Source organism: Tripterygium wilfordii, chromosome 3 (assembly GCF_013401445.1).
Source record: "Tripterygium wilfordii isolate XIE 37 chromosome 3, ASM1340144v1, whole genome shotgun sequence".
Taxonomy (NCBI): Eukaryota; Viridiplantae; Streptophyta; class Magnoliopsida; order Celastrales; family Celastraceae; genus Tripterygium; species Tripterygium wilfordii.
This window is the reverse complement of record NC_052234.1, coordinates 9,956,593-9,970,167: the sequence shown is the minus strand read 5'-3', so window position 1 is coordinate 9,970,167 and position 13,575 is coordinate 9,956,593. Positions and strand designations below refer to the sequence as shown.

The following is a 13,575-nucleotide window of genomic DNA, read 5'->3' as shown; positions in this document are numbered from 1 at the left end:
GATTTTAATTGTTCAGGGTGTGATTAGTTATAAACTATAGTTTAGTTGGTCAATCTCTTTGCGATCAAACTCTATAGACTTGAGATTCTAAGTTTAATTCTCAATATCTTGTATACATTCGGAAGGTCCTAAATTCAATTTTCACTGTCTTATATAGATTCGGAAAGTCCTGAGTTCAATTTTTACACTCTCATATTACTTACCAAAGGGTTATGATTGTTTTATGCAAAATCAAAAAATAAAAAATTTAAAAATACCGGCGCTATTTAGAGTTTGTTACAATTTCAAGGTCAAATTATCGAGAAATAACGAGAGAAGTTAGAATACGCGGGTTGAATTGAAAATATCGCATTGTTGTGAGTTTAAGAAAATAAAAATAGAAAACAGCAGCACCCGAGTCATTCTCAGTGGACCATGAGCGAGGACGATGAAACAAACAAAATGTGGTCTTTAGAGAGAGTGAGCTTTTAGAGAGAGAAACTAGAGTAAACAAAAGCCATAGCCGGGGAGGAGACGACGAGGAAGATCTGAAGAACATCTGGAAATACGAGACTCTGAAACCGTAATGGAAGGTATATTCTGCTTCCCTAAACCCTAGATTCTCTCTCCTTGGACTCTCCCTTTGACTCAATTTTACTTCGATTTTGATTCATTTCAATTCAACTGATTCTCTTCAATTACGCTCTTTAATTTGGCGTTTGTTTGGCATTCATTTATCGCATATGTGCATCGGTGTATGTATATGCGAATTTGCTTGTATTGTGTTGTGCTTATGAATGTTTTGATTTTCTGTCCTTAAATTTTGTGTATTTAAGTATGTATGAGCCAAATGAAGCTTATAATTAGGCAATTTTATGTTACAGTTTATGTGTATTGCTTTTTGGTTGCCTGGATTTTTTTTTATTTAAAATTATTGTTTTTAATTCCTTTGGGGTGGGGGGGCTACAGTCTAGTGTATCCCCTGGCTACGCCAGTCAAGGATGCTTCAGATTGTGGTCTTCGTACCTAAGAGGAGTTGATATTTATTGGATTCATTTCTCCCCAAACTTTACCCCCTGCCCAGTTTATAACTCTCTGGTGGTGCTGCAGGTGTACTGAGAATGGGGTTTAGATGAATTAATTGAGGTCTCTCTCTTTGTTTCCACCAGAGTTGAGGAACTGAAATTTGGCTATCTGGTAGCTGCCAACTTTCTTGATATTTTTGAAACAAGATCCTTTGAGGTCACCATATAGTGTTAGTGGAGTCCCAAAATATTTTCTTTTCCTACACCAAGTCGAGGGGATTTTCTTCCAGGGCAATATTTTGTCCTTTTATTATGGTTCTTCCGTTTTTGTTGCATAAGATGTTTTTTCCCTGAACATGAAAAAATATAATCATTAAAATGTAAAGAGCATAAAGAAGATTTTTAATGTGACAGCAGATTGGGTAATAATTTATATAAAAAGCTGTGAATGTTGTTTTCAACTTTCTGATCATTATTATAAATCAAGAAGTGGTATGACCATCGATGAAGTAATATCAGATTTTTTATAAAAGAAAGAAAAAGGTATATAGAGTAGTGGATGAAAAAGACCGAATTGATGCAATTGCTTGTATGATTAGCCAACTTTGTGCTTTGTTTACTTGTTCAGCCTTTTATTTTCCATTTTGTGTGTGTGTGTGTTCACGTTTTGTTCAAGTCGTACTTACGGGCATCAGATGTTTCCCAAAATATACAACAGATTCAGCAATATTCATTTCTTTAGTACTTAAAGAAGAAAACTACCTTTCGTTTCTCCCATGGGTCTAAAAAAATCTTGAATTTTGTGTCCTTTTTCCTTTCTCCACTGAACTCTAGAAAAATGTTTCAAGGAGAGGGCAGAGAGAGATCATAACTTTTATGAACTGCCTTAACAAAGCTTTTTAATTTCTTAACAGTTAACATAGGGATGCAACGGCTTAGTAAAGCCTTATGAAGCCTTAGTATCCAACTATTGTTGTTAACTAATTGTGAGAATGTGGCTCAGCTTTTAAAAGCCTTCAAATCAAACCACTGTGATTAATAACTGGAATGCTTCACTTTAGTTTCCTTCTTAGTTACTTGACATTTCTTTCTGCATGTGATTGCTAAAATGGTTAGAATTTTCTGCTAGCTTTTAGAATTTATTTACTGTTTTTTAGTCCTTGCTTGTAAGTATCTGTAATTGATGAAACTGTAGTGACAGGAGGTGGATCCCCAGGCCAGGACTCAATAGGGTCTGGGACGAAAAGGTCCAGTGTTTCATCAGGCAGCAGGCCCCGTCATCAAAAGGAATTTCTTTATAGGTTTATGGACGGTGAACGCCTCACCTTGGAACTTCGAGACTGGATCGAGTCATTATCAGAAGAGTCAAAACCAGAGAAGCCTGCCTTTGATGTCCCTTTTGAGTTGATAGAACTTCAAAAATTTGACTATGCACTGGAAGGGATTTCATTTCAGCAACTAATTCGGATGCCCAATGTTGGCAAAGCCTCAAATTCAGATGCAGTGGAAGCAACTGCTTATCTGGCTATTGAAGATTTCCTGCATGCAAGTGTGAAGGGCTTGTGGGAGGCATTTTGGGGGCTGGATGATCCCATGCCTTTCTCCATTGCCTGTTTATACAATGCCAACTTAAAATTCTATCAGGCTGAGAAGGCAATAGCCAATCAAAAGCTTGAAGGCCTTTGTGCCACTGGCATATTGCTAAAAAACCCTAGACATCCGCATGGCAAATGGGACCATATCCTCGAGCTGGCTCTTCTTAGTCCTGATATTGGAAGCCTTGCTTTGCAAAGTGATTTGCGGCTTTCTTTGTCTGTTCTAGGTGAGGCTCTTTTCTATGGTCTCCGCATTCTATTATCAAGAAACTTAAGCAGATTGAAATTTTCTGAGAGTCCAAACTGCGTCTTTGTTATTCTTGTTGATTCTCAATATGGTGGTGTTATAAAACTCGAAGGAGATGTGACTAAATTGAACTTTGATGTGAATAATGTTTATGAATGTGCTGCCGAGTGGATTAAAACACATTCTAGAATCACAGTCTCTCCAATTGATAGAATCTGGAACAAGCTTGGAAATGCCAACTGGGGAGATATTGGTGCTCTACAGTTACTCTTTGCAACCTTCCACAGTATAATGCAATATGCCGGATTGCCCAGGTACTCAATTGAAGATTTGGCTGCTGGCCATAGCTCTCGCCTCCAAGCAAGAAGAATAGAGAGGCAGTTGGGCGATACCAAAGTTAATGGAAATGGTCTATTCCGGTTCCAACAACGCAGTGTGTCTCCTGAAATTGTTGAAGTTCAGGATGAATCCATCAAACATGAGCACAAAGAGGCAATGAAGCTGGAAATAGGGTCTGTTTTATGGTTGGAGGAGTCAAATTGGCAAAAGGGTTATCAAATAGATGAGGTTCGAAGTAATGGTGAGCTTCCATATTATGTTGCATCGCCTACTGAAGAGCCGGGAAAATCTCTGTTTCTATATGTTGGCTCTCATCCTTCTCAACTAGAGCCAGCGTGGGAAGATATGAATTTGTGGTATCAAGTTCAGAGGCAGACTAAGATATTGACTATCATGAAACAGAAAGGTCTATCCAGCAAGTATCTCCCACAGTTGAGTGCTTCTGGCAGGATTATTCACCCTGGTCAGTGTCAAAGACCATCTTCTGGTGGAAACTGTGACCACCCTTGGTGTGGCACCCCAATTCTTGTCACAAGCCCAGTTGGTGAAACAGTTTATGATATGGTAAGTGAAGGGCGATTTGGCTTGGATGAGGCTATCAGGTGTTGTCACAATTGCCTATCTGCACTGTCTACTGCCTCTTCTGCAGGCATTCGGCATGGAGACATCAGGCTGGAGAATATTATATGCGTGAGATCTGGCGTGAGGCATTCTTACTTTGTCCTTGTTGGATGGGGGCATTCCATTCTTGAAGATAGGGACCGTCCTGCTATGAATCTTCACTTTTCATCAACTTATGCTCTGCAGGAGGGGAAGTTGTGCTCAGCTTCAGATGCAGAGAGCTTGGTATACGTGCTTTATTTTTCCTGTGGCGGGTCTTTACCTGACTTGGATTCAGTAGAGGGGGCATTGCAGTGGAGAGAGAACGCTTGGTCAAGGAGGTTGATTCAGCAGAAGCTCGGTGATGTCTCAACAGTGTTGAAAGCATTTGCTGATTATGTAGACAGTCTCTGCGGGACGCCTTATCCAATTGATTATGATATATGGCTAAGAAGATTGAGGAGAAATATTCAAGAGGAAGATCACGGTAAGGGAATTGATACATCAGGCTGAGCTTTTCTTCTGGTCAAATTGGCATAACTATACCTGCTTGATCAGCATTATCGCAGCACACCCTGATTCGAGCAATGTGAAACATTGGTGGTGGTTGGAACTCCATGGAGGAACCGGACTTTATATCCTCGGGCAAATTTGAAGGATGCACCCCATGAAACAAATTAATCATGATTTTTTCTGGCTGTTGGTTGGGTTATCTCCTTTCATGTTGGAATTTACACTGATAGCTCGTTGATTTCTACACATGCAATTCTAGAACACCCTATAACCTGAAGGTGTTCCAGGTTATAGGGTGTTCTTGGGCTGAGTTTAAAAAGTTTTCTGGGTATATTTTCATGAAGTCTACGCTTTACAAAGGAAAGAAGCTCTCAAGGGTTTATTTCCTTTTTGGCTGCTAGGACAGGTTCCCTTTTGTCATATATTGTATTTGTATTGATTGGTATCTTTCCTTTGTAAAAAAGTTATGAGCCAATTCAGGTTGTCCTGAAACTTGTGTTATTTTCATGGATTGTGTGGTTTGATGATGTATTAGGGCTATTATCTGGATTAAGATATTTAAGATAATTAAAAAAGTAATAACATTTATTATGTGGCTGCTGGGATTCGAGCCCAGGTCATCACGGCCACAACGTGATATTCTTACCACTAAACTACAGCCACTTCGATGAGCTTTCGTTGGGGAAATTATAAATAAATTTCATATAACTAATAGAGTTGCAGTAAAGATTCATCCCAAGTGATTTTCGAGTCTCCTCTTGTGCGAACAACGTAATAATTCAAAAAGGAAGACAAATTAGACAAATGGTTACTAAGCCTAATTTGTAAATAAGGAAGACTTTGTCCTATTAATGTAACATATGGAAGAGCAATGTTTCAGGGTTTTAATTCATAACCAAAACCTTATGAAAATAAGACACTAAACATTAATCCATTCAACGAGCTTCTGCTGTATATGGACCAAAAACCGTTCATACAATAATCCGCGCTCACACGCGGACCCTAGTCAACAGACCAAGGCCTAACCTCCACTCGACGTTAGACCCACAAGGGTCCAAGTCAGGTCCAATCAACAGTAGAGCCCGTGAAGGGTTTAGTCTACAAGAAGGCACACATAAGACCCAATGCCAATAGGCTTTTGGAGGCCCATCTATCCTATAGAGGCTCAAAACCCATCCGCCATGGAAGTTCCTACAAGAGATCCTTGGGCCCAATCAAGGCCCAGGGCCCACCCATACGGTCAACATGTGCAGGTCACATGACCAAGAACACTATAAATATATGAGAACCCCTCCTCATTAACTCTCTCAATTACTTGATATTTTCTCTCTAAAAGCCTTTTACTTCTTTCACTAAATATTATTCCACCGTTGATTGATTTGACCGTCGAAACTTTCTTGACTGGCACCACACCGGTGTCCTTGCTTCACGATCGATCTTCCTCTTGATCTTGTAAGGTTGTCGAAGGCCTCGGTTGACACTACAAATTGATTGTAGATTTTTGGATTTACATGTTAAAAAATCAATTGATTTCTCTCCATCTAGAGACAGACAAAGAAAGGTTTTATTTCCTTCCTTGAAGAGAGGCAGACAGATAAGAAAAAAAACCAGAAGAATCAAAGAGATTGGGTAGTAGTTAACTAGAAGAGTAGGAATGGGTAATGCAAATTGCATATCACATTCATAGACTTAAACCCACATGTATGGGCAAAGATTGAGTGGCAGTTCAGTAATGATGGAGAACTCCAGAATCTTGCCCATGGCTGCAACTTGGCATCGTCAATTCCTCTCTTTACGCGAAGAACGCATCCCCCATTTCTTGTCAATCAATGCATCTGAAAGGAACATTATAAATAGGGGGAGTACCAGTACCATTTCTTACAAAACATTGCAAGACACTTAGAGAAGCTGAGAGAGCAATCAATATAAACATACTACAAAACACTTAACAAAATGGCTTACAAATCCATGCTCATTCTTTCTGTCCTTCTGATCACCACAGCCCCAGCTGTCCATGGATCTGCCATCAATAATGTAGCTCAACTGAATGTTCTCGGCAGCCTATTCTGCACCGTTAACGGGAACGCGGTTGCTGGGGTTATCAACAAACCCTTGGCTGGAGTTGATATGCAATTTACGTGCAATGGTGGTAAAACCAAACTTGCCCAGCTGGTTACCAATGCCACCCGATTCGTAGACTCTGTGGTTAAGCTTGCAGATGGCATTGCCTTTGATCCATCAGTTTGTTATCTGGAAGTTGGTCTTCCAGTTGGTGGTTGCACTGTCTTGCCTCCTAATGGAGTCCTTCGAGCTCCCGTCAGTGTTGCTAGTATAGCTCAGACTACAGCCGGTGCGGTTGTAAGAGTGGTTGGTGGACTCTTTGCTCATGCTTAACAACTGCCATTCTACAACAACTGAAGAACTGTTATTGGCTTCTTCTTCTTCTCCAGATGTTCCTTTTTTTTTTGTTTCAGTTTCGGAAGAAATGCTCGACAAGCGAGGCTACTGTCGCTTGCAAGTATTCCTTTGTAATAAAAGCTGTGATTGTCTTCTAAAATAAGGAGAAGGAGATGAGGTCGTATGTACTTTGATTTTTATTCTTTCAATAAAATTTTTCTCACAAGTTTGTTTCATGCATGAGACTGAGAGCTATTTTGTTGAGCCAAAGTTTCCCTACTCAAGCTATCAGCTACAACGATCGCCGTGTGGTATTCAGCATTGGAACAGCAGACCAAAGAGAGCCCATACAACATATATGCAGTGGACCCCTCCATCGAATGGACGTTTGAAGTGGAATGTGGATGGATCAGCTTTGGGTAAGCCAGGGAGGGCAGAAATAGGAGGAATCCTGAGAGATGGAAACATAACATTTATATGTCTATTCTCTTGTCCAGCGGGAGTATGTGAATCCAACGAAGGTGAACTGAAAGCAGTAAAGAAAGCTATGAAAGTAACTATTTCCTCAGACGCTCTGGCAGGTAAGGAAATCATATTGGAAACGGATTCGCTTAATGTCTTTAAATGGGTTGAACAACAAAGTGTAACTCCTTAGAGGCTTACTCAACTGTCCAATTCCATTGGGGTATGCAAATCAAGGCTAAGGTTATTCTCAGTGCAGCACATTCTAAGGGGAAGCAATGGGATTGCCGACTTGCTTGCAAAGGAAGGCACAAGTCGAACAGCTGATTTTTTGCTATGGTTCTGATTGTCTTTTCATCCATTATGTTCTGTAGCTATTTTGTTCTTTTACATCTTTTGATTTCCTTTGTATCTCTGGCCATCTACCCTTGATGCCCTGCTGTACTTCTATTTCTCCTTTCATTAATATATTCTCTGCTGCTTATCAAAAAAAAAATGCATGCGACTGAGAGAGCTATTTCTTCTCCCTTCATTTTTTATATGAGCACACTTATTTGTGATTTGGACAGGCATGGTTTGAGGACAAAATCCCAAGACAGAAGTCCCAGACCCAGAACAGGGGGCAGATGGAACTGGCCTGTTTATGAGGCAGAGAAAATGTTACTAGAGAGAGTATGGAAAACATCAAAAATAGCAAGAATTAGGGTTTTAATTTGTGATGCTGGGGAGCTTTGCCAGACTTCCGATCGAATTTATGGTGTACAGCTATCTATTGCAGGTTCAGAATGGAGCATGATCCATCGCTCAATATCATCGTTCCGGGAAACTGTCATCATTTTTCAGGATGGCTTCATGCCCATAGTCCATAAGATTTCGGCAACAAGAACTGCTAATAATGGATAATAGGCGGTATCTACTACATAAGCAAACATAAATTACTTGAAACAGAAAGTACCTCCGCTCAAAACGAACAGTAAAATAATAGTGTACGAAAACCTGCCATTGTATACCGTAAGTCTTAAATATTTGGAAAATCCTCTGATCATCAAAGAAATACAACTGTTGGAAGGGGCAAAATATGATAAAAGCTTCTCTCTAATCTGCATCCATTTCCTCGAGTGCTGCTTTGGCTGCTGCCTTGGCTTCCTCTAAAAGGTCATCTGGGATCTGATCATAATGAAAACAAAAGCAAAATTAACAGTCAGCAAACCAGCCCTATTGACACGATAATGTACATTGTTAACAAGCAGAAAGACAGTCTATCTGGTCTCATCTATTGATTTAGAACATTTTGGGGCCAAATCAATATTAGGGGGCTGATTAGCAAGAGACGGCAAGAATTTAATAGATAATTCTGATGATAAATTGTCTACGCTTGTTCTGAATATTTTTCCATGAGGTCAGTTATTTGTCAACAAATTTGGTAAACTACTATTCATAATCATAAACAATAAGCATGATATGGATACAATTGAAAGAAATGGAAAGTGTTGCTTGGAAAGAAGTTTTGACTCAACATGGGATGCATATTAAGAATTTATATAAGACCATTCAAGTTTTGCAACTCTTTTAGACAAGTGAAGATCTATTTCATTTTCACCACCGTCCCTTCTGGGACATCGATAAAAAAGATCTATTTCACCACTAAAAATATTTGATAATGTATAGCCAAAGAAGCATGAAGTTTTAGTAATGGCCCAAAAAACTGAATTCTCCAGCCAAGTCATTCCAAAATAAATAAAAGTTTCCAAAAAAGTTAGTCCATCTTGATAAAAAGCTAGAAATACCTTCTGATGCTGGCGGTTTGATTCATCACAAATCCAGCTCATTTCCAATTCAAATGCCTTGTCCTTTGCCTCATCATGTACTCCATAAATTCTGCTTAGCATTATATGAGAATGTCAAAGGAGTAAAAAGAATTCTAAATTTGCATTCAACAGGTATTTACTATTTAGTCTTCAGAATATTCTGAATAATACCCGCTCCATTGCACATCAGGCAATTGGACAATTAGCAGCAAATGTAAGCATATATATTATACAAATCAATCAATTATATCGTGTCCAAACCCCCAGGTAGGCAATGATATGAATAAAGCGTGCATGTTCTGCCCTTCTCAGGATTTCATACATTTTTTATATCCCTCATCATGGTAAACTCTTTCTTCTTCCTTTTTCTCTGAAGATCTTTCTTAACTCTTTAGATGTTACAGACCAAACATTTAAAATGAAACCGATGGATGGCAACTTAATCTTTCATACCATATGAACATTCCTCACTCCTTTTTTTTTCAGTTAAACAACTTATCTATGTTCTCAAATGCAAGTCTCAATGACTTTTCTGTTGGTCATCACAATCATAAGTCTTACCATGGGGAGTTTAGTAATAGATGCAATTATGCAAAAGCAAACAAAAGTCCCAAAATTAAGTTCCCAAGACTAAACAGATGAAACCACAATTAGATAACGACATCATAACTTTGAACAATACTGAGATATCAACTAATAGTAAATGATAGAACTTATCATCCAAGAACAAGTCAATAACACAACTCACATCTTGGCAACTTCAATAACTCCTTGGCGGCAGGTCAATTCAGAAAGCTTCAACTTCTCAACCTCTCTGTCAAATATTGTTTAACGATATCAACAACATCACTTAAATCTGTCAATATACAGTATGAATAAAAGCAATAACCTTTTTGAATAGGAACAAGCTTAAAATTTAAAAAAAAAAAAAACAAAGCGGTGATTAGATCAATTGGACATAATAAAGAGGAACTGTCTACTATTACGATCCTAAGGAATTATTGTGGACAAGCAAAATGTACACAATAAAAAGGTTTATATCCATTCAGCAGCAGGCACAAATGTTCAATCCAATAGATTCCATATTGATGTATATAACCACGCTGGTCTTAGGGTAACTATTGATTATTTGATTATGTTCACCTCAAAGTCAGTTTGATTTGAACTCATGTATAAAACCATATGCTTGTGAGCTTGTAAAAATACAAAAACATTATCCATACAAATCTCGTTCTTGTTTGCCTTTAGCATCTTGATTTTATCTGTAACTGCCTGTAATCAGCTAATTTTGTTTGCCTATCATCAGAGGTCTTTCAGTTCTTGTTCTATTGTACCTTAGCTCTAGTTCTACTATACATGCATCTCTTGTGACTGCTACTCAACTCTATCATTCCCAACGCCCCCGCCCGAAAAAAAAAAATTGTTCATCTCTTAGTAGCGTTCTCAATTACCGCAACCATCCATTTATTTCTCAATATCTCATGGATCTTGTTTTCAATGCTCTTGGTTTCTTGGCACGTGTTATTGCTTAAACTTGTAGCTAGCAAACTCAAGTGGGCATTAGCTGTACCACTTTAAGCTTGAGCATGGATGTTAGACTTATTAATATTGATATTGATTAACCTTTTTATGCAGGTGCAATGTCAATAACAACAGTGGGGCATTCTGTTTGCCCATGGCCTTGTCAGCTTATAAAATACATAACATATTATCAAAAATTTTGTAAATATATCTAGCATGGAGGTACATGAAATAAGAATTATAAAGAGGGTATGTCCGTATTTTCCAAGCACGTGATTACTAGGCAAGCACTGCCAATACAACGATGTTGTATGCCACCTCCATCGACACCTACATTAATTGTTGAAATTACACACTGAAAATAGAACTTGCCTCGTTAATTCACAACCATCCCCCCTCAAACTCAAGGTGGTATAGCAAAAGACCAACTTGAGTTTGCTAACTAATTACTGGTGGCAATGCAAGTGAAGAGATCAAGAAAAACCAAGAGCTAAAAATTCTAAAGAAATCAGGATCCAAGAGATAGAAAAAGAGAAACATAATGGTTGTTGATAAACAAGAGAATGGGGAATGAACCGCAAAAGTACAAATCAGTATGTTTTCACTAAGGACCAATGTTTGCTTGTTGTATTACGGCTAATTAATGAGAGACTGGGTGGCTTCACTGACGAAGTCCTTTTAAGAGTGTCCTAAAGGAATACTCATTCTTCAAGCCATAGCCATTCCCCTTTCCTCATCGCTTGTGCCATAGCAAGTTACAAAATGCCCATTCCATGGCATCATAGCCCAAATGAGATCATGTCGTTGGAAAGAAAATTACATAGGAGAAAGTACGTTTTCTTGTACTTTACAAGCTTACTAGCATACGATGAAAAGCTTGTCAACATGAAACCAACATCAGCCAACTTCACCAAAATCTACATTAGTTGTTATAACTACACACATGCTACAGTATTTCACAATAAATACACTGAAAAATACGAAGGTAGAACAATATATAGGCAAATTAACCCAGACATAGAGATTGGAGAGATCATGTAGAGATTCCATTTAGCATGGTTCTGGTTGCGTGTTTTTTGGCATAAGAAGGTTGCAGCAAACGATATCTTACCATCATCATGTCACTAATAATAATTAAATAATACTCATAATTCAATAAATAAAGTTCATTAAATCTAATTACTTACGTTTTAGCAGCCTGCCTGCCCTTGCCAATGGCAGCACCAAAATATCTCTAGAGAAAATGCCAACAACAATAAAACAAATTACACACAGTCGTAATTGCAAATGGAAAGGCATAAGGGTAAAGAGTACACGAGCAAATAAACGAAATTGGGCACTAAAACCAATCAATTGTAGCAGTAGTGGCAAATAAATCAACTTACATATGAAACACCAGAAGGTTCAACCATGTATAATTGCGGTCCATCTCTGTCATAACCTCCAAGAATTACTCCACATCCAAACGGTCTGCAGAACAATAAATTATTCTCTTGTACAAGGAGAAAATAAATAGAAGTTGGTGAATGATTTTATTCATCAAACCTGAGCCACCAATATAGAGTACATAGATGAACATAACTTGCGACTCTGTCAGCAAGCTCTTTCACTGGAATCGGTTCACCATATACCCTGCACAATAATTTCTTAAAAAACTGAGATGAAGGTATCCCAATATGTCAAAAGTGAGATGATTCCCCACAATCATACATTAGGAACAATGCATATTGTCTATTAAAAAAAAAATCTCCTCTAGTTTATTTAAAGGTGCTACTAACTAGCCCTTATTATTTATTAACAAAGCAGGGCTCCATAGGTATCACTAACTAGTGCCCTTACTAACAATGCAGGACTCTAGAGGTGTTACTACCTAGTGCCCTTGGAAAATGGAATTACTTGATAATGGAAGAACATATTTGCATGCCAAGACCTTTAAATGGAAAATCACTTTCAGCAAAAGATAATTTAAATCGATTAGTTGACTACCTTCAAAGTCCAAACTGTTACTTAAAACCAAATTTAGGCTATCGAAAGGGATTGTATACTCCTAATCCATGATTGTGTTTCAGTGAGTCTACTAATCAGACTTTATAAAAATATATATAAGCCATACCCCATCTAACATCTACTTTTCACACACATTGCCTAACAAATTGGTCAATCTGCATGCGAGATGTGGCATATTGCACAAAACAGAACATGTAGAATGCTAAAGGAAATTGCAAAGCTGACTTCTCATAGTTTGTAGCCTCAGACTTGGCCCTTGCGACTATTTGCCTACCATCTGCTGCTAATCCTGCCACAGCCTGTAATACGAAGAGCATAAGTAAGGTAAGGTTGATAGAGGAAGTTTGGATACCCAACATGTCCGATTTTACATGTTTTATCGTTATGTTCACAATGATCGCTAGGTTCAAAACATTAAATTGAACCGAGAAGGTACAAAACAGAAATTATACTCCAGTGTGAAGTCATAGACATCATACCATGCCAGAGTGGCGATGAACAGAGTGTATTCTTCTATTGGAATCGGGTAGCATCATCTTTGATTGTATAAGCTTCTCCACACCCTGAAACAGACAAATCCATCAAAATCTATCATCAAACCCTAAACGTTAGAAGACAATAACAGTTGGTCTGCAGATTAGCATTACCATAACTATCCCATCTTTGCACTTGAGCCCAACAACAGTCCTGCAAACAACAAAACCGACGGAAAATCAAATACTCAAGGCAAAAACCGAAAAATTAAGGAAAAAAAAAGAGTAAAAAATATAATAAGAGTAATGATTCGAAATACCCGCTGTTGTCGACGGCTTTGGAAGCGTACTCGACCTGGAAAACACGGCCATCGGGGGAAAATGTTGTGACGGAGAGATCGTAACCAGTTCCGATGCTGCTCATTCTTCTTTCTTATTTTCCTATTGCGATACAAAGGAAAGGGTGGAGAGATGTGTAGCTTTACAAATAGAGAGTTTCTTTTCTGCCAAGAAATTGACTGGCCTTTTTCAGTCGAGGCCCATTTAGATGAAGGCCAGATTTGGACCAAAGTGACCTATAATGGGCTGGGTCTAGTCGTCTAGAGAACA

General features: G+C 38.4%; 2 protein-coding genes and 1 non-coding gene across 4 annotated transcripts; 1 reads left to right on the top strand and 2 right to left on the bottom strand.

Moving 5' to 3' along the window:
- Window positions 1-393: 393 nt before the first annotated feature.
- Window positions 394-4,805, top strand: LOC119995053. 2 transcript variants are annotated; one of them, XM_038841414.1, is made up of 2 exons: window positions 394-572; window positions 2,200-4,805. In XM_038841414.1, exons 1-2 carry the CDS (start codon window positions 566-568, stop codon window positions 4,296-4,298), a joined length of 2,106 nt encoding a protein of 701 aa, XP_038697342.1. In that variant the 5' UTR covers window positions 394-565; the 3' UTR covers window positions 4,299-4,805. The 2 variants fall into 2 exon arrangements, with proteins under 2 accessions (XP_038697342.1, XP_038697343.1); XM_038841415.1 differs by having other exon boundaries at window positions 395-572; window positions 2,206-4,805.
- Window positions 4,806-4,889: 84 nt separating this feature from the next.
- Window positions 4,890-4,961, bottom strand: TRNAH-GUG. The gene has a single exon. It is a non-coding gene; the product is annotated as a tRNA-His (tRNA).
- Window positions 4,962-8,071: 3,110 nt separating this feature from the next.
- Window positions 8,072-13,457, bottom strand: LOC119986198 (proteasome subunit alpha type-3). The gene is made up of 10 exons (XM_038830764.1): window positions 13,287-13,457; window positions 13,141-13,180; window positions 12,973-13,056; window positions 12,719-12,792; window positions 12,032-12,118; window positions 11,872-11,956; window positions 11,674-11,720; window positions 9,714-9,779; window positions 8,945-9,035; window positions 8,072-8,324 (listed from the first exon to the last, which is right to left on the bottom strand). The coding sequence occupies exons 1-10, from the start codon at window positions 13,388-13,390 to the stop codon at window positions 8,253-8,255; spliced, it is 750 nt and encodes a 249-aa protein (XP_038686692.1). The 5' UTR covers window positions 13,391-13,457; the 3' UTR covers window positions 8,072-8,252.
- Window positions 13,458-13,575: the final 118 nt, after the last annotated feature.

Coding starts and splice junctions, on each gene's coding strand:
- LOC119986198 (XM_038830764.1), bottom strand. CDS start 13,390: ATGAGCAGCATCGGAACTGGTTACGATCTCTCCGTCACAACATTTTCC. Junction 12,793..12,972: donor TTCATCGCCACTCTGGCATG/GTATGATGTCTA, acceptor TTCGTATTACAG/GCTGTGGCAGGATTAGCAGC. Junction 12,119..12,718: donor GAGGCTACAAACTATGAGAA/GTCAGCTTTGCA, acceptor ATTATTGTGCAG/GGTATATGGTGAACCGATTC.